Genomic DNA, 25,904 nt, shown 5'->3' with positions numbered 1-25,904 from the left:
TCTTAGCTGCAGTGGGGTAAGCTGGTTGAATATCTGCATACACTCTTGCACCAGAATAGTGAGCTCCCAGAAATAGGGGGCTCCCAAGCTACATTAGGAGGAACTAACCAGCCCAGATACAGGTCAAAACTTCCATGCTGATGAAAAAAAGTGGAAGCAGGGCCATGAGAAGACCCTGTACTTCCACTAGGATGAGAGAGGGATACTCAGTCTTTAAAGAAAAAGCAAAATAGTTCTAAGATGCTAATGCTTTCTTCCCTTATGTTTCCCCCTTGATTTAGCGCAAGTATCTAGATCACCTGATGCGAGAATTCAAAGGGAAGGAAGAGCTGAGGAAGGGCCAGTATCGATTGCGGCTCCAACCTCCTATGAGGATTGTTCCACTGTAAGAAATCTTAAGTCCTCCTCTATAGGTTTAGAAAATAGCCTAACTCAGAAAAGTTTTTGTACTGAGGAATCATTATATGAACCCAGTCAGATATCCCATCTCCATTGGTTTCTCAATGTGTGATGTTGGACAAATGATAACTTCATTGAATTTTATTTTCATTCTCAACCAAATGAGCACCTTATGAGATATACAAAGCTCTTTTTTCATTATCCCCACTTGATAGATGAGGAAACTAAGGCATCTGAGCAGAGATAATTTTGGCATAGATGAGGAAACTAACGCATCTGAGCAGAGATAATTTTGGCATAGGATAGGCCAGGAGAAGGTCCATAATTGAGAGCAGATGTAGTTATCACAACTTATTTTTAGCAACTAGAAACTATGGGCTGAGGCAGCAGAGTAGAGGCATATTTAAATAGAATAAAATGACCTGACAAATCTTTTTCTCAATAGAAATTCAAGGTAATATAGGGAGAGAGAGACTAGCTGGATCAGGGAAGGTGGTTCCTCAGCTGGTTCTTGAGGGAAGAGAAGGATGAGAGGGGAGGACAGGGACAGATTCAGACACAGGGATGTGTTATCATAATACATGAAGGCAAGGAATGAAGAGTTAACTTCAGGGAGAAAATTGACATGGAAGTTGAGGAAGAAGAAAATATAATAATAATTGCTGGCTTTTATGTAGCACTCTAAAGTTTGCAGAGTACTTTCCAGTTAGAATCTAGGAATTGCTACTACCTTAGTCTCCTACTGTGGCATGTGAAAGATGAAATGACTAAGGAAATAAAAGTTCACTCTTCTGAGCATATTGATTTATTAAGCAATGCATTGTGGTTGCCCAACAAACTGGGATCAGACCTCCTCAGCTTAGGCCTAGACCTAAGACAAGGGAAGATAGACTTTTATGCATTACAAACAATAATCAAATAAGGCCCACTAATTACAAGGAAAGAATTAACCAGGGTACAAAATTAAATAATCTCATTTCTAATTGGAGGAAAGATTAGCAACTTTCCAAGTTGGAGGTGGGAAAGTAAATGGCTGTAAATCCCTGAAATCAGAAAAAAGAGGTGTCCCACTTACCCCAAGTGTCTGTGAAAAATCAGAGGAACATGGAAGCAATCACTGATGAATCAGTATGGAGCCAGTTTTCAAATAAGACATATGGGTTGCTTGAGACATATAATTATGAGAAAACTCCTTGCATTAGTCTTTGAATTTTGACTGGGTTTCTGGTCAACCTAACCTAGGTCCTTAGTTAAGAGTCTCTAAACAGCAGGTAGGGATGGTCTAGCTTCCCAGCCATTCAGGGCTAAGTTTGAACAATGTAGTAGGGCTTTCTCCCAATTCCCACAACTGAATAAAATTTTCTCACAAGGCAGAAGTTGGACTAGAGGCATAATTGAATAGAAAGGGAACTGTGCTAGCTCCAGAACTGAGTCACAAGATGGAGTCAGTGTGATTTGCTCAATTTCCACAATTAATCACTTGCTGTACTAATCCCCTCAAATATCCCTACTGAAGTATAAGAACACAGGACTAGGAGTGGGGAGATCCAAGTTCTAGTCATATTATGGTTTTACCTAGATGATGACAAAATCAGGCTCCATAAAGAGCCCAACAGACTGGAAAAATGGACCACATCCAACAGCGTGAGACAATGGGACTAAGTTCAAAGTCCTGCACTGAGACTCACAATAATCAACTGCACACATTCAAGATGGGGAGATGTTGCTAGAGAGCAGTTTGTATGACAAAAGCTTGAGAATTTTAGTTGTCTCAGTGTTAAATTTTAAGTGACATAGAAATGGAGTGTCCTGAATGAGGGAAGTGGTGCACTATGTTTTGGTCAGATCACATCTGGAAAAAATACTGTGTTCAATTCTTGGTGAGACCTTTTAAGTGGAACATTCACAAGCTAGTGATCATCAGTGGAAGGAAGAATAAGATGGTGAGAGAACTTGGGAACAAAGAAAATCACCTGCAGGAACTGAAGATGTTTAGCCTAGAGTAGTGATTCTCAAAGTGTGGTTCACAGACCCCTGAGGGCCCCTGAGACTCTTTCAGGGTGTCCTTGAGGTAAAACTTTTTTTTAATGAAAAAATAATTTACTAAGCATTTACTATATGCAAAACACCGTAGTAAGGACTGAGTATACAAATCGAAAGGTAAGAATCCCTATTTTTAAGGAATTCACAGGGAAACAGTATATATGGAAGTTTTCAGTTACAAGTTAGATGGAAAGGTCTCATGGTCTTTAGTGCAGTGTCAAAGAAGATAGTAACCTCTTACATTTAAAAAAAATATATATCTTTATTATTTTTATATTCTCATTGTTTTACCCAATCATAATTATTTTTAAATGAATACTTTAAAATTTATCAATTTTAATTTCTAATATGGTAAATATAGATAGCTATAACTCAGTTAAAAAAAGCTCTTTGGGATCCTCAGTTTCTAAGAGTGTATAAAAGGGACCTCAATAATTTTTAAGAGTGTAAAGAGTTTCTGAGATCAAGAAGTTTGAAAAAAGTGGACATAGAGAATAGAAGATTTTGTTGGGGGTGGGTATGATTAAATTCCTTAAAATATCCAAAGGATTATCGATGTGGGAGATGGATTTGACTTTGTCTTCTTGGGGGAATAACAAGGACCAATCTGTGATCCCAAGGTACCAATTCACTCTAGTAAGTTCTCTAGTGAGTTCATTAAGAGTAAAGTTACTCTAAGGAAGACCTTGTTAAATCAAGGATGGCTATTGATGGAATGCACCTCTTTGTAAGTTACTGAATTCCTTGTCAGTAGAGATCTTTAAGCAGAGTATAGATGTCTACTGGTTTTGGATGTTTTAGAGGGGATTCCTTCTTAACCTAGGGGTTGGATGAGACAACTTTGAGTTTCGTCCAACTTGAGGATTCTCTTATTTACCTTTCCCCTCATTTATCTAAATCTGTAGCTAGCTTTCCTGAACAGGCTGGAGGGAATTGGGATTGTTCCTAAATTCCTCCTCTACTTTTATCTTTCTCTTGTGATAGGATTGCCATGATTCTCGTACCTTGCTCACCTCTGCCCTTTCACCCCCTAACACTGGAACACATTTTCCATTTCCAGTATCTGTGCAACAGGCATGGTAATTGGAATGTTATTTCTGAGCTCATTTTGTGTTCATTACACTATGTTTTTCCATGTTTAGGGCCTCATTTCCAATGGAAAGGGATTTATAAAATTGTCCATTCTTTTGTTCCCACAACCCAATGTATTCCAAACATGATACATGACGAACTTGCTGCTTTCTTTAGATTCCTATCAGGCTAAGACCATAGTTGTGTTCTGTTTTTCCCTCTCCAATGTATATTGAGCATAGACTACAAACCTCAGTTAAATAAAATTAAGGGAGGGATGGGGAAGGTAGAGGAGACTGTAAAGGACCTTTACAAAACTGGTTGAGTTTCTTTCTTTCTTTCTTTTTTTTTTTTTTTAACAAGAATCCTTATGCTTGTTTTATCCCCCTTCCTCTTCTGCAGTGTTGTGGTGTGATTAGATCTTTCTTTTTGTTTTTCCCATTCCATCTTCTTTCTTTCTCTCTTTTTTTTTCTCATCCAGGAATCATGGACATGAGATCGTGAAGATGAACTTCTTAGCCAGTCAGTTTCAGGGATCACCTGGTCGCTTCCTTACTGTCACCAAAGACGGGATCCTTCAGTTCTGGGATGAATCCTTCAAGCTGCTCCGGACATTCCATGTAATTCAATTCAGTACAATTCAACAAGCTTTTCCTAAATGTCTACAATGAGCAAGTTACTGTCCTTGGGTCATAGGAACAAAACTGAAACAGTCTCTACTCTGAAGGAGCTTGCATCCTGTTTGAGGGTATGGGCAGGGAGAGCCAAGATGTACAGAATTAGGCACAAAACAATATAATTTAAGGAGGGAGAGAGCGCTCACAATTGGGAATATCAGAGAAGGTGGCTCCTGAGCTGATTGAGGGAAGACGTATTGTCATAATATGTGAAGGCAGATAGGGAGAATCAATTTCAGAGATGCCAAGAAAGAAGAGGGTGTAATAATAATGTTGTGGTTGTTCAGTTCTTTCTGTCTTGTCCGACTCTACCTGACCCCATTTGGGGTTTTCTTGGGAAAGATACTGGAATAGTTCATCATTTTCTTCTCCAGCTAAATTTACAGATGAGAAAACTGAAGCAAACAGGGTTAAGTAACTGCCCAGGATCATACAGGTAGGAAGTATCTGAGGTCAGATTTGACCTCAGCAAGATGTCTTCCTAACTTCAGGCAGAGTGCTTTGTGTACTATGGCATCACCTAGCACCTGTAATGACAGTAGTTAGCATTTATATAGGACATTAAAGTTTGCAAAGTGCTTTACAGATATCTCATTTGATCATCACTACAACTCTGGGGAGTAGGTGCTATTATAATCCCCATTTTACAGGTGAGGAAACTAAGGCAGACAGAAGTTAACTAACTTGTCCAGTATCTGGTATCAGATCTGAACTCAGATCCTCCTGATTCTAGGGCCAGCACTCCTTCCACTGTGCCACTTAGCTACCTAGGGGTGACTAAAGAATGTCAAAGACTGCAGAGAGGTCAAGGAGGGAGGATTTGGAAAAGACAGCATCAACAATCTTGGGGATAGTTATTTCAGCTGAGGGGTGGGTTAAGAAGTCAGATTTTAAGGGTGTAAGTTGTGGTTCTTCCTTAGAACCAAAAGTTAAGGAAGAAGAGTTAAGGAAAAAGATGTGGAGGAATTTTTAGGTATGGGGCAGTGGAGATGTGTGTGGCTGTCCTTTATTGCCAAAGAAGACCATGCCATCAGAGAAATAATGACATGACTTGCACTTGACTTTGTTTTGAGTGAGGGAGGGCTGTGTAGGTCACCAGCCTCACTTCTCCTCCAAAGCCATCTGAATCCAGTGACCAGATATTCCTCAGGATGACTAGAGATGGCCCAGGATGAGGCAGTTGGGGTTAAGTGACTTGCCCAAGGTCACACAGCTAGTAAGTGTCAAGTGTCTGAGGTGAGATTTGAACTCAGGTCCTCCTGACTCCTTCATTGGTGCTCTATCCATTGCACCACCTGGCTGCCCTGGTACCTGAGCTATGCTTGGAAGGAAGCCTGGGGAGATGAGAAGGGAGTGCATCACCACCTAGCTGCTCCAGCAGTGGAGATAGGGAGCTCACAGCAGATGGTCTTCATTTTCTCTGCAAAATTGGGGGTAAAGATCTGCTGGGAGCTTAAGAATGAAGGTTTTAGGCAACTGAGAGGAAAGAGATAGAGAGAAAGATTCATGTTTGTGGCCAATTTGTGTTGAACAAATCAGGGACATTAAAGAACAAAGTAGTTCAATTCAACAAATGCTAATTAATTAATTGATCAAAAATTAAAATTTATTATTTATTTAATTTATTATCAGGCAGCTAGGGGGCACAGTGGATACAGTTTCTGGGCCTCAAATCAGGAAGACCTGAGTTCAAATGTGTCCTCAAACACAATTTCTGTGTGACCCCAAGGCAAGTCACTTAACCTCTCTGTTTTCCCCACTTCTTCAGTTATAAAATGGGGATAATAATAACCCTGTGAGCTCCTATCTCACAGGGTTGTTGTGAATATCAAATGAGATAATATTTATAAAGTGCCTACCACAATGCCTGGCAGGAGTGGGGAACCTGCAGCTTTGAGGCCACATGTGGCCCTACAGATCCTTGGATGCAGCCTTTTGACTGAGTCCAAGTTTCATAAAACAAACCCTTTTATTAAGAGGATTTGTTATGTTAAGTTTGGATTCAGTCAAAGGGTCTCACTTGAGGACCAAGAGGCCATGTGTGTCTTCCAGACCACAGATTCCCCATCCCTAGTCCATAACAGACTATCTTTTTCCTTTCTTATTAAGTGACTCATAAAGCCCTGTATTCAGCATTTGGTGATTCAAAGGCAAAAACAAGATAACCCCTGCCTTCGAGGAAGGGGTGGATAGAGTGTGTATGTAGATAATAAACAGAGGTGATGGTGGCCTGAATTAGTATGGTGACTGTTCATATTGAAAGAAATGGATTGAGAGTAGAGTTGTTTTGGAGGTAGAATCAGCAAGATTTGACAATTGATTAGACAGGAAGGTGAGGGAGAAGTAGGTCTCAGGGATGAATGCTTTGAAGGATCACAGAATCATATAAACTTAAGACCTGGCAGGGACTTGAGAGGATCAAGTTCATTCTCCTCCTCTTACAGGTGAGGAAACTGAGGTGTCATTAAGTGACTTGCTCAAAGTTTGTCATCATTAGTAGGCAGCATCTGAGCCCAGACCTTCTGAGTCCAAGACCAGTGTTTTCCTCATTGTACTACTCTGCTGCTTGATAGTGGTGCCCTCTAAAGAAATTGTTGTTGCTTGTTCTTTGCTGTGGAAGAGGACCAATTACATCATGGGGTGATGTCTTGACTTGCTTGTGAACTGGATTTAAGCAAGGCACAATTTCTCAAAGTCATCAGCCTCACTTTGAAGGAAGATTGGAGGAGGGGAAATTTTGAGGTGGAGAAATAACTTCTTTTTTTGGGCATAGAATCATCAATGAATGAATCACATCCATAGTTTTGTGATTCATTCATAGTCACAATAATAGAATCTTGCTGTTTAAAGTACCATGATCTCTACAGTCATAGCTCCTGTCCTGGAGAAGCTGAAGAGCTAGTACAAAGATGACACAGATCAGTATGCTCAACACCCAACTTTCTAGTTCTTTCTTTTCTTGAACTTTAGTCAGTGGCAACAGAGGTGAATATTTAGGGATACAGAAATATTTGCCAAAGACAAACATATAGGAGTATGGGAAGAAAGCCAATGATTCTCTAGAGATGGAATATTTATTTTAAATGTGTTGTGAGCACAATTGCTTGGATAGACCTTGTATAATTGAGAACAGTTTTACTGTTAAGTATTTCTGGGCAGATCCCTTCAGGACCAGGAGGAAATCAATAAATCATCCCCTGTGTGGGGAGGAAACTAAGGTCTATAGGAACCAGTCTAAATTTTTGTGACGTGTTAAGACAGAGCATGGGCGGTCCCCAAACTTTGAATATGCTGACGGAGCTTATCTTCTGCTTCCGTTCTTTCTGTGGAGGGTTCTGGGAAGAAGGAACTCTAGGTCAAGACTTCCCTCCTTTATTGCCTTTCCTGGAATCTTCACAGCATGCCTTGGGCACAGAGAGAGGATGGTGAATGAGTACTGTTCCAAGGCCAGTCCTTGGAATTGTTCCTGGTGGTATTTTTTTGGCCTTTTCAAAAGTAAGAAATATTGTTTTTAGTTAACCAACAAGAATTTATCAGGCACTCACTATGTACCTAGCATTGTACTAGATACTGAAGAGGATACAAAAGAAATGAGAAAATATGATCCCCGCCCTCAGGATGCTTTTCATCTGGTTTAAGAGAGGGCAAACACAAGCAGGTGGCATAGCTGGGTACCCTGCTTATCTCTTGCCACTTTTATCTCCCTTAACCACCTTTTGTCCCTACCCCATCCACTTAGTATAACAGTGCTATGTTAATATTCCTCAAAAAACTGCTTTTATTATCAGATTTAAATATCAGATTAAAAAAAGTAATTGTATAACACATCCTCTTCAAACATTTTAGGCTGTATGCTACTTTCCCAATCTTACTTCTTATTTCCCAGACTGGGTCCCCTCCACTACCCTCATGTGGGCCTCCACATTGTGCCTTATTTAGACCTTGCCCATTTTCACCTTGGTGCCTTTGTTCATGCTGTTTCCCACCCCTGGAATGTCCTGGTGTTATCCCTTAGTGTATCCAGATCCTATTTTCAGGGTCTGGCTTTAAGACTCATCTGCATGAAGTCTTCCTTTGAAAAAGAAATTCTTTTTTATTCTACATTGAACAAACATTGAATAAAATGACCATTTCCATATATAAACTGGAGCAGATAATGGAGGATTATACATGACTCTCCAAGATATAGCTTGCTTTTCCTTTTAAGTATATGGTAAATTTAATGTTGCTTTCAAGGCTGTCTTGTTCAACTGCCTTGTTCAGAACTTTCTTCACTTCTCTGAATTAAAAAATGCTTCAGTAACCCTCTTTTATTTCTTTTCCCTATTCTGGATAATACTGTTGCTAACTCTCCTCTTCCACTGGAAAAAAAAGGAAAAAGATGAAACCTTTGTAAAACAAACTCACACATTGGCTAGGTCTGAAAGGCACACTTTTTTTTTTTCATTTTTTACCTTGAAACCATCACTTCTCAGTCAGGAGGTAGGTGGCATGCTCCATTATTGATCTTTTGGAGTCAATTTCATTGATCAAATTTCTTAAGTTTTTCAAAGTAATTTTTTCTTATAATTTTTAATGACTGAAAAATCATTTGTTAAGCTCACTTTACTTCACATTCTACCAACCATCTTCTTACCATTTATTTTGTAGGCATGAATACCCTTCCCCACCCCCATTTTGGGGAATCATAATTAAATCAATATTGCCATTGCTACTGGAAAGGGAGTATCAGCCAACTCCACTATGATTTCACTCCCCATCCCTAAGATTCCCAAACCAAAATACCTCTTCTGAACCATCATTCTCGTATCTGTAGTCTCAGTATTAGAATATTAATTCCTTAATGGTCGGGGTCACTTGACTTTTATATTTGTGTTTCTCTGAGGGGGTGAGAGAAGTGGGGGGATGGGAGGTTTGGAGTGGGGTGATATATTAAGGATTTACTAAACGCATTTGCGTTTATTAAATATTGAACTATAATGGGGACTTTAGTTATTCTTCTGGGTACCTCGCCTTCATGAAGACCTACCCTGATTAGCTCCCTTCTTTGCATCTCCCTAATTTGTTCAGCTGGTAGGGGAGGAGATGTGCAAGGTATGAAGGGGAATGAGGCAGGAAATAGAACAGGGATATGAGTCTTCAATCATGCTACCTCCCAACACTGAAATGTATTAGTGAGGTTCTGTTTAAGGCAAAACTTAGGCAAATCCTTTCTAATGCAAGTAATTGCTCCTTAATTGATCCTGCTTTTGTATTTTGATATTTTCAGTCTTGGCAGGCTTGAGAGGAGGGAACCTGTATCAGGATGAGTTGGAGACCTCATGGGGTGGAAAGAACGTTAGATGACAGTCAGGAGACTGGGTCTCAGTCCTGCCCCCAAGAAGGATGCCTTCTTGTATGACCTTGGGCAGCTGATCTCCCAGCTCTCTGGACTTCATTTTCTTCAGGAGGTAGTTGGATTAGGTGATCTCTGTGGCTTCTTCCATGTCTAACAGTTATGATTTTATGATACGCAGTGGACGGATAGCTGACCTGGAAGTCAGGAGGACCTCCTGACAGTCTCCTAATCTCTAAAATGGAGACAATAACACCACTTACCTCACAGGGTTATTGTGAGGATCCAATGAGATAAGATATGTAAAACACTTTGCAAACCTGAAGGGAATTACAGAAAATGTTATTTTTTTTTAAAAGGTGTAGTGGCTAGAACTGCCCTCAATGTCAGGAAGACCTGAGTTCAAACATTGCCCATGACACTTATTGGCTATAAAATCCTGGGCAAATCCCTTAATCTTTCAGAGCCTCAGACAACTCTACATTATCTACACATCAGTGAATTCACAGCAACCAACCAAAAAAATGATATGGAGACACACAGTATACTATATGGAGTTCAATCACCATCTCTGACACTTACTAGATCTTTGATCATGAGCAAGTGACTTAAATTCTTGGTGTCCCAGGCAACTTACCAACATTTATCTACTAAATTATAGACAGATTGTCAGTGGCCTAGTGGAGCACTAGGTCTTCAGGAGAGTCAGTCACTCAACTCCTCTTTGTCTCAGTTTTCTTTGGGAATGATAATCACATCTACCTTTCAGGGTTGTTGTGATGATCAAATAAGATAACACATGTAAAGAGTGTTCTGATAATTCTATATGTAAAGAGGTTTATAAATGCTCTCATCCTGATTAAATAATCAGAGTCCTTTGAACACTAATGTGAATGTATAATTACACATTCATGATCCTATTACTTGCCCAGATTATAAATTCCTAAATGTCCCCTGACTGATGAGCTAGTACTGGCCATTGGTAAACTTGTACTAGACTACAAGACCTTTCTTGTCAAATGTTCTTATTTCTTAAAGCCTGTAAATTTAGAAAACAAACTTGTTTTCCTTTTCCCCATGTCCTCTTTCCTCCAACCCTGACTCCTTTGTTTTGTTAGCTCCATTTTCTGTCCCTAAGTGATAACTCCAGGGAGGTAGAGAAGGTGGATATTTTACTAGGCCAGTAGTATGGTTTGTTTCGGAAAGCAATGATAGGTAAAGGACCATCATGTGTTTGATGCTTCTAGTCTGCTTCAAGTGGCAAAATTTGCTTCAGAGGAATGGTTCTTTAAAAGTTATAAAATGGGGGTCAACTAGGTGGCACACTGAGTAGAGTACCAACCTGGGAGTCAGGAGTACCTGAGTTCAAATCCTGCCTCAGACACTTGAAACACTTATTAGCTGTGTGACCTTGGGTGAGTCACTTAACCCCAATTGCCTTGCCTTCCCCCCTCAAAAAAAAGTTATAAAATGGATTCTTTAAGTGTTTTCCTTGGATTTTATCTTAGGGGATAACCAAAAGAACCTTATTACACAGTTGTCTTGTGGTCAAGATCCTAAGCTCAACATTATAATAAGACTCTTGTGTATTGGTTGGTAATAGGAAATGTGTGATTAAAATTAAACTGGCCTTGGTGAGTGACCAAAGGAGACAGAATGGTGTGGTGGAAAGAGCACTGGATTTGGAGTTAGAGGAACTGGGTTTTTACTTTTTAGTTTCTATTGATGAGTTTTGTCTTTCCCTTACAAACATTTACAAGTTGTTCCCCGCTCTGTGAGAAGTTTTTTATAACAAAATAAAACAAATAAGTAAAACTAGCAAAAAGTTTTCTCATCTGAAAGTACATGTAGCATCCCACACTGGTAGGAGAGTCCACCTCCCCTTCATGCCCCACCAGTGCCTCCTATTTGGTTTTTAACATTCTTTTTTCTTAAAATTTTTAGTTTTCTTCTTCCTTCCGGCCCCTTCCCCCAAACCACTGAGAAGGCATGTAATATATCAGTTATGCATGAGAAATCCTACAAAACATATTTCTGTATTATAAAAAATAAAAATAAAATAAATGAAAAAGTACACTTTAATTTTCACTCAAAGTTCATCAATTCTCTCTCTGGAGTGGATAGCATTTTTTCATCATGAATCCTTTGGCATTGTCTTGGATCAATGTATTGATCAGAGCAGCTAAGTTTTTCATGGCTGATCATCATTACAATGTTGCTGTTACTGTGTACAATGATCTCTTGCTTCTGCTTACTTCATTTTGTTTCAGTTCGTATAGGTTTTTCCATGTTTTTCAGAAACTCTCCCCCTTGTCAGTTCTTATAGTATAATACTACTGCATCACGATCATATTCTACATCTTGTTCAGTCATTTCCCAATTGATGAGCATCATCTCAATGTGCAATTCTTTGCCACCACAAAAAGAGCTGCTATATTTTGGTATATGTAAGTCCTTTTCCTATTTCTTTCATCTCTTTGAGATACAGACCCAGTGGTGGTAAAGTGTTTGTTAAATGAATAGAAGTCTATTTATTCCCTCTTATCTCTATCCCCACCTCCCTAAAAAAGAGAGAAAAGAAAAACAAATTCCTTGTAACGAATAGGTATAGTGAAACAAAAAAAAAAATTCCCTCATTGGCTGTATACAAAAATACTTATGGCTCATTCTGCACTCTAAAATCTGTCATTTTTCTGTCAGGAGGTGAAGAGTATATTTCATCATTGATCTTTTAAAATCATGAATAGTCTTTGTATATTGATCATAGTTCTTACAACTTTCAAAATTTGCCTCTGTAGTGTTGTTGTTACTGTATAAGTTGTGTTCCTGACTTTTCTCATTTCATTCTCCATCAGTTTATAAAAAAAACTTCAAAATTGTTCATTTTCATGATATCAATGTTATAGTTAAAAATTGTTCCCATTTCTGCTCATTTCACTTGGTATCAATTCATATATGTCTCTCTGTGTCTCTTTGAAATCATCTGTTTTCTCATTTCTTGTAGCACATTCATACACCAAAACCTGTTCAACCATTCCTCAAACTTGGGTTTTCTTGTCAGTTCTATCACTCCCATCTGTGTGACTTTGGCCAAGTCCCTTTTATTATTTGGGCCCCAATTTCCTCATCTGTGAGTAAGATGGACTAGATGACTCCTAAGATCCCTTCCAGCTCTATGTCTATGGTCCTAGATTAGGTTAGATCGTGTTCCTGCCATTATGCCTTCCTCTCTTTGGGCCCCAGTTTTCTCATCTGTAGAATGAGGAGGCTGGATTATGACTTTTTTAAATGGGCATGTTTCCTAGTGCTCATCAATCTTTCTTTTTTCTTAGCTGGACCAGACCCATCGACGCCACACTCAGAAGATGTGGGTCAATGACATGGTATGTCTGAGTAACATCAACCTGTTGGCGATTGCTTCCACGGATCAGGATTTAGGTAAGGGCAGACGTGGGGAGGTGGTCGAAGCAGACTTAATTGCCTCTTCAGAGGCTCTAGAAGGCCTCCCTTTGTGTTGGAAGGTAAGAAATCTATTATTAAATATTTTTTGAGATTCAGCCAAGATAGATGGATGGCATTGTACTAGAGGATTAGTAATACAGATAATAATCCTATTAAAATGAATAACAAGAGACCTCCATTAATCTTTATACAACTATTAGTAGGGGTCCTAAAGGGGAGTTATATGGAAAAAAAACATATTAGTTAACAGAAAGATGAGTCTATGTGGCCTAGAGGGAATAATTGGGAATTTGACTTCAGGAATTATAGGAGGCAAATTTCAGTTTAATTTAGGAGGATGTTCCTAAAAATTAGAGCCATTCAAAAATAGAACAGCTGCCCCATTTGGTAATAAGCTCCCTATCACTAGACGTATTTAAACAGAGACTATTTATTGGTGACACTGTCCTTGGGGTTAACTGAGAGCGCAGGGGTTGAAATAGGGGCAATGCACATGAATGGAAAGAACCCCGGACTTGTCAAAAGACCTGGATTCCAGAACTGGTTCAGATGCTTATTAATTCTGTGGTATTTGAAAGTCACTTAAAAAGTCTTAGGTATAAGATGGTTGTGATAATAATTCCATTATTTACCTCATAGGGTTGATATGAGGTAAGTGCTTTGCACAAATCAGGAAAGCATTATAGTGGTGGACCTGATGTAGTGGAAAGTTCCCTAAGTTAGGAACTAGAGGACCTAGGGTTCATCTTGGCTTTGGTACTTCCTAGCTGTGGACCTGAGATGAGTCTTAAGGCTTCAGTTTCCCTATTTTTACAGTAATGTGATAGAACTAGGTCTTTTCCAACTTTAAATCTAGGGTTGGATGTGTCTTGGAATGCTAAATGACCCTTAAGGTCTCCTTTGGCTCTAAGATTTTGTGATTCCACGTGAAGAAAATACCAGAGGAACTTAGAACTGAGGTTGGTAGCCAGATTTCAGTTTTGTGCCCTGACTTCCATGCTAGAGATTGAGAGTAATGGACAATAACTAGGTTTGAGTTTGCTCACCAGCATTTCTTCTTGATTCTTCCCCAGAATTTTTTGACATTTCTGGAAACAGATGCCAAAGAGCTTTTATCTTTATTGACCTGGACAGTTGTGCCTTAGTCATGGATTACTGGTGAGTCTGGTCAAAGGCCTGTCCTAGGTATTATTGAAGGGGATTAACTTGTTCCTCAGCAGCTAGGTGATGCAGTGGATAAACTGCAGGACCTGGAGTGAGGAAGGAATTCAAATCTGGCCTCAGACATTTCCTAGCTGTGTGACCCTGGGCAAGTCACTTAACCTTATCTGCCTCAGTTTCCTCATCTGTAAAATGAACTGGAGAAGGAAATGGCAAACCACTCCAGTTTCTTAGCCAAGAAAACCCCAAATGGGGTTATGAAGAGTTAGGCACAACTGAAAATGTCTAAACAGCAGCAACAACAAGCCCTGGCCTTGTGGCCCAGTGAAATGGCAATTTTTCTTGGTTAAGGCATCAGTATTTATGGCAACACAGTCTAGGACTATACTGATTCCTTGGCTTCCTCCTGTTCCTGCAGTCATAGGTCCTACTTGCCTTCCCAGGACCCCTACATCCACCTTGCTATTTAGGGACATCACTACTTAAGATTTATTTATAAGGGAACAGTAAATATAAAATCAATTCCTGTAACAAGGGACAGATAAGGAAGAGTGCAAAAATATTATTTGCTCAATTCTTGACTCCTAAGTCTGTGGTAGCTTGGCCCAATGCTTCATTGTTAGCCATGGTATTCAAGACCTTGGGCCTTTGGTATAATGGATAGAGTTTTGGCTCTTGAGTAAGTGGAATCAGTTTCAAACCCCATCCTTGTTCAAAGTACTGCCAAATATAGCTTTTTCCTAAAGAAGAGCCCTTCTTTGGCATCTTCCTTCTATGCTTGTCTGTCCAACATCACAATGGCTTTGGGAATCCCTCCTGAAAGAATAAAATTAGTGTCTGTGAAACCCAAGAGTAGAAAGTAGAGACTGATACCAAACAGATACCAAAATAGAATGCATTTGACATCAAAGAATGATAGGTTTAGAATTGGAAGGGATCTTAGAAGTTATTAAGTCAAATTCCTCATTTTTACATGTAAGAAGACAGACCCAGAGAAGCTAAATGATTTGTCCAAGTTTTGTAAAAGTAGTAAGTGGCAGACTTGAGATTCCAACTCATATCCCCTGTCTCCCAGTCTAGTTATCTTTCTGAGTGAGTATTGAAAGAAGAATAACTCGCTTCATGACTTTGGGCAGGTTGCTTCCTCTCTGGCTATGGTCTTATTTCCTCATCTCCATGTTGAGAAGATGGGACCAATCAGGGAATATTTAAGTTTCTTTCCAAAGAGGTTCATAAATGTAGAGCTAGAAGGGACCTTACAAGTCCTCAGTTTTACAAGTGAGGAAACTCAGTCCCAGAGAAGGAAAGTGATGTACTCCAAATCACACAGGTACGATGGCAGAGAGCATTTTAATACATTGCACTTGCTGCTAGACTGTCTATACTTCTATGAGGACACTACTTGCTAGAGTTGTCTGTCCATTTGAAAGTAGACTCATTAGGGACCCCTTCTGTCTTCTCCCTTCCCTCCCCAGTTTTTGTTAAAAATTATTTTTCACTGATAGCCTACATTTTTAGGCCTGACTTGCAGTCTTTATGGCTTTAGGCTGCTAGGCCCATGATGCTCAGTGGAGAAACCAAGTGTAGCATTCGTCGTAGCCTTCCTCATTGAAGAGATGGGGATGTTTGGCAGCAGAGTAGAAGCAGAAGCAGTATCATCTCGGGGATTGATTTCCTCTTCTGTTTCCTCTCTCTCCCCCCAGGACAGACCAACACAAAGCCGTGTTTTGTGTTGGTGATACAAAGGGCAACGTCCTCATCTTTGTCTCCGATGATGTTGCAGAGTGTGGATTGTTTCACCCACATATCTTCCAGATTACAGCAAAGGTTGATCTCGGGAAACCAGAATCAGGTTAGGCCTAGGGGGTGTAATTTAAGGAACATCAGGAAACCCCTGGCCCTTAGAATATGTCTAGTGAGATCTGACAATTCATTTTGTCATTTTTCCTGTGTTAAACATCACCCTCTCCAATGTTCTCTTTGTTTTTATTTAAAATTTTTTATGACTATCGTTTTTATATCACATTCACTTCCTAATAGACCCTTCATTGCTCTTCACAGGAGAATCATCCCTTAGAACAGTAAAAAAGAAAGAAAAAAATCAATTCAGTAAAACTAAATCATCAAGCAGCTCCACATTCAACACTAACCAACATAATAGCCAATGTTCCTCACTTCTACAAAGAAGGGGTGAGGGGAAGCTGCATTCCCATATCTCTTTGGTCATTATAATTACACAGTGTTCAAATTTTTCTTGTTCTCTCCATTTGTACTGTAGTTATTATATATATGTATATACACACATATATAGATTTCTTGGTTCTGCTTACTTTACTTTATATCTATTTATATAAATCTTCCCATTATTCCCTTCAGTTATCATTTCTTACAATGTCCTGATATTTCATCATATACATGTACCACAATTTCTTTAGTCTTTGCCCATTAAATGGGCTTCAGCTTTGTTACCACTTCTTTGCTGCTACAGAGAGTTCGGTAGCCCCTTTATATGCATTCCATCATTAATGGCTTATGGTGAATTAGGTGGATTTATCCTAGCCTTGCACTCAGGAACCTGGGTTCCAACTCTTGTTCTAGCACTGGTTAGATGTGTGACTAGGGCACTTTGCCACCCCACTATGATCTTACATTTTTTTTTTGTCAAATCAGGATAGGATTATAGATTTAGAGCTGGAAAGAGATCTTGTAATATATGTAAAGGGCTACAGAAATATGAGATATTATTATTACTATTGCAAATATCCTTCTCCTCATCCCTAGATTTGCCCAATAGTATGTCTGTAGTGCTTCACAGAAGGACAACAAGTCGGCAATTGCTTTTTGGCCCTTCCTGTTCCTTAGAATCTGTTATTCTCCCTCTTCTGCTCCTCTACCCTGCCCTTACCCACAATCTTTATAGACTTCCCGTAGGAGAGCTAACTTGCTATGGGTTAGATTGTACCAAGAAGAATGTATGAGGTATACAGGTTGCTGATCTCTTTCTTCAGGGCTGCTTGACACCTTTGGTGTCCAACTGCTCCCCAACTCTCACTTGTGGCTCCAAGAAACTGTAGCATGCACAGCTGTCACACACCAGTAAAACCATCTTGGCAGATGGGCTAAGCCAGGTTGAGGGTAATTGACAGGCCTCAAACCCATTGGTGAGTTAGGGGAGTGTCTACCCTAAGCATGTCCCCATCATGCCCCAAACTGTATTTGTAGTCACAGCACTTAGCTCAGCGATGGTCATATAGTAAGCACTTTAGTAAACATTTGTTGATTGACTTACTGCCCTTACCGCACATTTTACTTTTTTTTATCTTCATGTGTGTCATAGTTCTGCTCTCCATGGGTAGAATGTAAGTTCTTTGAGGGTAGGAGTCTATGCAATTTTTAATCTTTGTATTTCAGTGCCACACGGTGCCTTGCACATAGTAGGAGCTTAATAAAATATTTTCTGAATTAATGGAAAGGGGAAGATTTGATGATGTATAAAGAGAAGCTGGTTAATATTGGACTTTGTTTTTTGACTTATTTTTTTAGGCTTACCTTACATCAAAATCTCTATGCAACATGTTTTAACTAAAAAGTCTAAAATACATAGAAGTTACCGACTGAAGGTGAGTTTTCCTTCTGATTGACTGGATTTATATTGTAGAGAGGAGTCAGAGTTAACTTCTCTGGGCTCAGTTTCTCTCCACAGAGTGGGGAAAACAATGCCTGTCTTATCCACTTACGTTATGAGGTTAAAATGAAAAAGTACTTTTCAAAGCAGGGGAACACTTCAAAATAATAGTTAACAATTTCCTTTGGATAAAACACATACTAACTGACCACCTGTGAGGGTTATTATAGTGAGAATTGAGGACCCTGTGAGTGTGAGGGATAGATAGGATATAAAATGACCCTAGCGACCCAGTATGTACTTGTTCAAGTGGCCATAGATCAGAGCTGGTTTGGCTCTTCCTCCACTGTCTGCTTTCTTCCTTAGGCAGTTCACAGCAACTGGTGTCAGCAGATCAAGTTCCTCCCCCAGTTGAATCTGGTGGCTTCTTGCTCAGACATTGACAATACAGCCATGGTCCTGACAATTGTGCCAACTAGAACTGATCATCTGAAGTAAGCTCAAACTTTCTGTCTCTTAACAGTTCAGCAAACATCTGCTAATCAACTCCAGTTGTTTCTGTAGGACATTGTTCCAGGCTCTGGTATACTAAGATGTCCTTACCCTCAAGGAATTTGTAATTTATTAGGGATTGAATGGCATGGGATCAGACATATAACATAAATAAATTTGATATAAGATAGGAAGTGAGAAGTGTAAAGCAAAGAGCCAGACAAAGTCCTCTAGGAAAATCTTAGAGAGATTATTTTCACTTAGGGGGATAAGGTGGAAGAGGTGTCACCTGAATCGAGCTTGCAAAGGATTCCTATAGGGGAAGTAAGGAGGGAACTCTGGGGATGGTGTCCATGAATACACAGAGAAAGGAGAGAAAAGGGCAGGTAGTAATTCAGTTTTACTAGAACATTGGGTGAGTGAAGTATATCATATAAGGCTAGAAGGGTCAGATTATTTGTTATTGCTGTGTCGATTTTCAGTTATGTCTAATTCTTCATGACCCCATCTGAGGTTTTCTTGGCAAAGATACTGGAGTGGTTTGCCATTTCCTTCTCCAGCTCATTTTACAGATGAGGGAACTGAGGCAAACAGGGTAAAGTGACTTGCTCAGGGTCACACAGCTAGGAAGTGTCTGAGGCCAGATTTGAAGACAAGAAGATGAATTTTCTAGATTCCAAGTCTAGTACTCTATCCACTGCACCATCTAGCTCCCCAAAGTCAGATTATGGATGGATTTAAATGCCTGCAGGCTAAGGAAATCACATTTGTCTCTGATTTTTTCTAGAGCAAGGATTCTTAACCTTTTTTGTGTCATGGACCCCTATTCAGAAGAATGTTTTTAAATAAACATAAAGTAAATGATATTGAATTGCACAGGGAACCACTTATAGTGAAATATAGTGAGGAAAATATTTAAAAAGCAAGTTTACAGACCATAGGTTAAGAAAACTTCCTCTAGGCCCTTGACTCAGTGATAATCTTGAGAGTTTGTGGCCCTTTTCCCATTCTCCCTTCTTTGTTGTCTTGTGAATCTTGGAGGGTGGTGTTATGGAAATGGATGTTGGGGAAGGGGAGAGATGGTGTTGGTATGTGAGAGGGGTTCCCTCCTAGGTCTTACACCTATAGTAGGAACAGAGAATGTATTCCCATCCAGTCCAAAGGACTGTGTCTACTGACTTGCACAGGTAACCTATAGACAAAACTAGGAGTGGGGGAACTGGGGATGGTCAGCTGATTGAGGTGATTCAAAGGGAATAGTTTGTGAGATTGACTCTCCTATTTGTTTTTATAAGTGACGTTCCCTTGGATAAGGAAGTTGCTCTTCTTATCATCCTGGAATTAGGGAAACCAGGACTGATTCTATGAAATCTTTTAGTTTTGGGACCTTTCATCAAAGGAAAAACCTGTGGATGACACTCAATTATGGCCAGTCATCAAGTTTGCATTAATGAATAGTAACTCATATGTGTAGGAGATGGTGCTGAAAAGTCATCTCATGACTGTTACTCATTTAAGCTTCACAATACCTCTGTGAGGTATGCCTTATTATCCCCATTTGGCACACAGATAAAGACACAGAATTTCAGAGAGACTAACCATCTTTCCCAAGATCATACAACTGATTAGGGAGTGAACTGGGATAGGAACTCAGGTACACTATTCTTTCTACTACACTAGGCTACTCCTATGAAAAGGAGAAAATAACCCTTGTTACTACTGTGTTATGGGATTGTTGTGAAAATCTTATTCAGCCATAAAGCATCATCGAAAGTGAACTATTATCATTTAAAAGTTATTTTTGGTTTCTTGACTGTGATATATCCATTTGACAGTCATTATTATAGCCAATGGGCTTTGATATCTCAGAAACTCTCCTCCTAGTTCAAGGCTTATAGAAATATTGATACACATGTGACCTCAAAGTTGAAATGAATTTAAACGAAAAATTATTGGTGACTTCTTTTTTTAAATCATTGCCAGAATGACTTATAGGTGCATTATAGAATATGAGCCAGTAGGTGGTGGTAGTAAGCTTTAAATGGCCTGCAGAGATCTATCTGTGGCAAGATTAATAAAAAGTGTTGGATTGTCATGGCCACATGCATTGGGGCTCAGAAAGCCTGGATCTGCCCTCTTGGCCTATTTTCCAAAGGGCATAGATTGAGACAGGGCTGGAGAAGGTAGATCAACAGATATTTAGTAAAATTAATTATTTAAATTTAGTAAAATGAATAATTATAATAATTATACTGGTCTAAATACGTGATTTCACTTTTGCTCTGTAGCTTATAGACTCTTAGACTTCCTGATTTGCTTGGGGGCATGTAGTAGAGGTGGCATCCAGGTCCTCTGAGGTCAGCTCTCTACCTGTTGTGTACCACTGCTCAAGTATTATTTCCATTTTACTCAAAGGCACTTCAGAAAGATGAAGTGACAATGTAACTGAGATTTAAATCCGAGTCTTCTAATTCCAAAGCTTGATGCTCTTTCTGTTATAGCATGAAACTTCTCTGTCACATGTCTCATAGGTGTGCTCCCTTCTTTCATTAAGGGAGATGCTATGGTTTCTGTTGTCCATGATCTTAATTTAGTAGGGAGGAATTAGACATAAGCACAGCTATAATGTGAATTAGGATATCATCAGAGTAGATAAGAGAGCTACAAAATTCAGAGGAGGGAGAGATCTTCTCTGGTTGGGAGTCACCATGGGAGCATAGACCCAGAGCTGTAAGGGAACTTAAACATCATTTAGTTCAACCCCTTTATTTTTCAAATGAGGAAACTGAGACTCAGGGAGGTTAAGTGACAGGTGCTATTCAATAATAAATAAATAATGACAAATATTTATTGATTGAATATTAATTTATTGAACTCAATAATGAGTTAAATGACAAACATTCTTAAGTACCTACTGTATACAAAGTTGGGGGTGCAAAGATAATTCTGATGACACAGATCCTGTTCTAAAGAAGCTTATAGTCTAATGGGGGGAAGGATATGTACATAGGTGCTGTTGTAGAAGGGGAAATGAGAAACACAGAAAGGGAGAGGTTCTGGCAGAATGTGATGAGAAATGTGGGCAGGAAGAGATGTGCCATGTCCTTCTTTAGGATACAAGTTAAGGAAGGCTTCCTGGATCATCTGAATTGGACCTTGGAGAAAGAGAGGGACTTCAAGAGAAGACTGATAGTGGTGGTAATACATGGGTGGGTGGTTATACATTCCAGTGATAGTGGAAGTGATGAGACTGATGACATCACTGAAGGAAAGAATGTTAAAGAGGGGAACTGAGGACCTAACAAAGACACTGAGCCTGGGCAACCCAGGAGGCATGACCGTCGCAGTATCTGAGGAAACAAGGGAGAAAAGTTTCATGAAAAAGAGTTTATTTTCAGTGGGAAAGGCTACACAGGTCAAGGGTAAGGACTGAGGAAAGGCCTCTCCATCTTTGGTAGTGAGGGGAATTATCAGTGGCCAGGGGGATGTAGTTTCAGATGAATAGAAGTTACTGCAAACTCTCCTAGAGGGGTTAAGGAAAGAGTGAGTGATGGCAGAGGTGGAAGCCACGGTGATCAATAACCCACTTTTGGATTCTGATAGTGGAAATGAAAGGGAAAATAGGCTAGAAGCTAAGCTAGTAGGGTCAAATGAGTGTTTGTGGGACTTTAGAAAGGAGTGAAGAACCTGTTCATATTTGTTAACAAAACCAATGAGGGGTGAGAATGAATGAAGATATTGATGAGAGAGGAGATAATTTTCAAAAAAATGTCTTTATTATTGTTTACTTGAAAAATATTACAAACATTATAATTTCTATACACAAAAAAGAAGAGAAAAGAGAAGATTCTTATATGGAAATCTGTTATATATAGTTTGGGTTGTGGATTTGTTTGTTTGTTTTTTAGACTGGATCTTCCTGTCTCATTGAGGTTGGAAATGTAGCCACTCATGGGCCTGATCATCCTGCAGATTGTCATAGGAGCTTTGACTTTCATTTTCCCAATCTGGGCCAGTTTACCTCTCTTTAGTCAGCTTTGTTCCACCTCCCAAAACTGATGCCAGACTTAATGTGGACATCTGATTGGCTTAACCCATTGCAGCTTAGAACTCCTGAGCTTTAGTGATCCATCAGCCTTAGCCTCCCAGTACAGGCATGTGGGATAACATGCCCAGGGAATTTTTTTCCTAAAATATATATTGTTTAATGCAATATTTTCAAAGCTGTTCTACTTGTGCCATTTTCTGACCTTCCTTCTGCATTTTTCTGCATAATTTTAAAACTGTCTCACTGATGTTTGCTTCTTTCTTTTGAGAGAGGAGACAATTGAAGGGCAAAATTGCCTAAGCAGATGGAAGGAGATGAGATGGAGGACTTACAGGTGGAGGGACTAAGCTTTCAAAAGCTTAGAAAAGCAGAGGAGAAGAAATATAGGTATAGAAACAGGCATTTTGAGGTGAGGTTTGAGGGAAGTTTTAGTCTTCAGTAGAGCAGGAGTCATGAACTTTACAATTGGTGGGACTTGACGGGAAGGAAAGATTCTAGAAGGTGGAGAAGGAAGAAAGGAAAGTCTAGGTGTGTGTGTGTGTGTGTGTGTGTGTGTGTGTGTGTGTGTGTGTGTGTGTGTGTGTATGTGTGCGTAATGAACAAAGGCATGGAGGGAGGAAAAACCAGAATGAAATAAGGGACTGCTGAGCATCTCAGTTTAGCTGAAACATGTAGTAAATGAGAGAATGGGAAGTAAAGCTGGAAAGGCTTTGAATGCCAGGTGAAGGGATTTTTTTTCCATATTCAGCAAATGTTTACTGAGTCCCTGTTATATTCAAGGTCCTATGCTAATTTCTCTTCCCAGTCCCCTCCATGAAATCCTGCCTCCTCTATGAAGTATCCTCTGTTCCTCCTAATTAGAAATTAAATGTGTTTCCCTTTCCTTGATCTCACATGACACTTTGTACCACTTTGTATTTTGCAATGTAGTTATCATGAAATTGTGCAATTTTTGTATATGTTTAATATCTCACTTCTTTTGCTAGAATGTAAGTTCTGTGAGGGCAGGGACCATGTCTTTATTTTTAAATCTTCCTCAGCAATAATAATAACGATATTGTTGATTTGTGGCATCTGTGCTCATATCTATAGTCCTTCTTTCTTTTATCCTTCAGAACCTCCATAATGACTCTGAGGAAGGGAGTTCTATGTTTTGATTACTGTCCAGACAGGAACTTCCTTGGTGAGTTTCCCTGGTGTTTCATCTCTGTTATCTGCCCACCTCCCTCAGTGAGGTACCAGTCATTGGATGTGAACAGAGCTGCTGAGGCCAGCATTGGTGCCTCCATAAAGAAGGAATGGAATTATTAGACTCAAATGTTCCCTTGAAAGCAAGACTTGGGAGCAAAAAGCCCAAATGTCCCCTGTCCTTCTAGTTTTTAGATCAACCCTTATTCCTTCTTTCTTAGAGGTTTGTACAACTGGGTAGAGGTGCAAGCCCCCAGCATGGGCCCCTAAAATACAAATAAGGAATTGAATTAAGCATTTTAAAATCTAAGCTCCCTGAGTGCAGAACCCTGTGTTCAGTACTGGAGAAGAGAAAGCATTTAGATAAGACAGGTTCCCTGCCTTTGTGGAATTCATAATCTAGTAGGGGGACAAACACTGATGTTTATGATACACCATATCACATTAAATGAATTAGAGACAGGTATAAAACAATATAATTTGAAGTCTGAAGGGAAAAAAGTTCATTCTCTTCCAGGGAGGGATGGGGATCAGGAAAGGCTTCATGGGAGGGAAGATATTTGGTCTTTAAAGAATTGTTAAGAGTTAAACTTTTAAGAAATTATAAATAATAATTATCAATAAAAAGAATCAATGAAAACATAAAATAAAAGGTTTAACATCTTGCAACCTCCCCTAAATCTGAGCATTTAATAAGTTAGGGCCAAATTATATATATGTACATATATATGTATATATCTGTTTATCTATCTATCTATCTATCTAGATGCACACATGTATATGCATAAAACCATGACCAAGCTAAGAACATGCTTTTGCTCTGTTTATGCTTCCAGATCTATTTGTTGTCCTACTCCCTCTGGCCTGCCTTCTCTCACTCTTCTCATTCTTCACTTCTTTCTTCCCTCCATCCCTTTCTTCTTTTTTGGGGGGGGAGGTATATTTTACAATCAATGTGCATATGCTTTTGGTTTCTCTGGTTGAGCTTTTCATCACTTCTTGTAGATCAAGGATTCTCAAGTTAAGTTCATGAGACATGAACTTGTCTCATATATTGCAAACTTTTTTATGAATCTCTTTAATTTTAGAGAGAATTCTTTTTGTTGTGTAAAATTATTTTATTTCTATAAAATCAAATCAATTGACTTTGTTTCCAATGATTATTTTTTGTTTAATAATGTCATTCATTTCTATAACTGAACCATGTTATTATTTCCTCCTACTTTTAAATTACAAAATTTAAATTTAAATAAAAATATTACTGAAACCATTGTAGTTTAAGTATGGGTGAGGCATGGATCCACACCCAAAATGGGGAGGAATTTAAATGGCAAACATGAGGAGAAAATGTATTACAGGCAAATGGAATAACATGAGCAAAGACATGAGAGAAGGACAGGGCCATGTATGTTTTGGGGGTCAGAGAGCAGTCCAATTTGGTTGGTGTACAGGGTGTATGGAGGGGAGTCATAACAGAAAAAAGCCTTGTGGAGTGCCTTGAATGCTAGGCAAAGGAATATTGACTTTTACTCATTATTTTGTTCAATTAAAAAGTCATTGAAGATTTTTGAGGAGAGAAGTAACATGAAAAGATTTTTGTACAAACAACACATTAAAAAGTAGCAATAGTTTTAAAGTCAAGCATAGGAGGTCAGATGTATTTCGCCAGGTGCTGAAAGAGGATGAGAGAGCAAACTTATCTTTGATGTGTTTGGTTAGAGGGAGACAAAAGAAGGGATGTGCTACTCCTCCTTCTGGGGAAGGAGGATGGGCTTCCTGGAGGAAATGAGGGAAGAGGGCTGGGTGAGAAAGAAATTTTGGCATAGCATGGGGCTTGGGAGAACATCTGGAGGTGGCCTGAAGGAAAATTTGGACAGGTTTTCTGAGAGGCTGGTTAGATAGACAGAGAAGATGAAGAGTGAAATTGTCTAGGGTCACCTCAGTGGCTCAGTGGATAGAATAATGGACCTGGAGTCAGGAAGACTTGGGTTCAAATTCAGCTTCAGAGACTTATGAGCTGTGTGACCCTGGGCAAGTCATTTAACATCTGTTTATATCGTTTCCTCAGCTGTAAAATGGAGATGATGATAATAGTACCTCCCTGGGTTATTCACAAAGCACTCAGCACAATGCCTGGTACTCTTTCCTTTCCTGTCTCCCTATTTTTATCTCTCCTTTCCCCCATCTTTTCCTTCCTTCCTTCCTTCCTTCCTTCCTTCCTTCCTTCCTTCCTTCCTTCCTTCCTTCCTTCCTTCCTTCCTCTTTCTCTGTCTGAGGAATAAGGTCTCCTTGTTTCAGAATCTGATACATATTTAGATTGATCTTTTTTTTTTCCTTTTTTGTGTGAGGCAATCAGGGTTAAGTGACTGGCCCAGAGTTGCACAGCTAGTAAGTGTTAACTCT

At 39.3% G+C, this 25,904-nt stretch overlaps 1 protein-coding gene across 1 annotated transcript in view; it reads left to right on the top strand.

Moving 5' to 3' along the window:
• Positions 1-25,904, top strand: part of EFCAB8 (EF-hand calcium binding domain 8) — a 128,421-nt gene that overhangs the window by 41,256 nt on the left and 61,261 nt on the right. Inside the window, exons 6-13 of the mRNA XM_072631579.1 lie at positions 282-385; positions 3,995-4,133; positions 12,858-12,963; positions 14,061-14,145; positions 15,852-16,000; positions 17,692-17,768; positions 18,140-18,267; positions 23,429-23,496. Of these exons, the coding sequence (XP_072487680.1) occupies positions 282-385; positions 3,995-4,133; positions 12,858-12,963; positions 14,061-14,145; positions 15,852-16,000; positions 17,692-17,768; positions 18,140-18,267; positions 23,429-23,496 (856 nt within the window). The remainder of the gene's footprint in view (positions 1-281; positions 386-3,994; positions 4,134-12,857; positions 12,964-14,060; positions 14,146-15,851; positions 16,001-17,691; positions 17,769-18,139; positions 18,268-23,428; positions 23,497-25,904) is intronic.

The sequence above is a fragment of the Notamacropus eugenii genome, chromosome 1 (genome assembly GCF_028372415.1).
Source record: "Notamacropus eugenii isolate mMacEug1 chromosome 1, mMacEug1.pri_v2, whole genome shotgun sequence".
Lineage (NCBI taxonomy): Eukaryota > Metazoa > Chordata > Mammalia > Diprotodontia > Macropodidae > Notamacropus > Notamacropus eugenii.
This window is presented reverse-complemented; position numbering and strand designations above follow the sequence as displayed.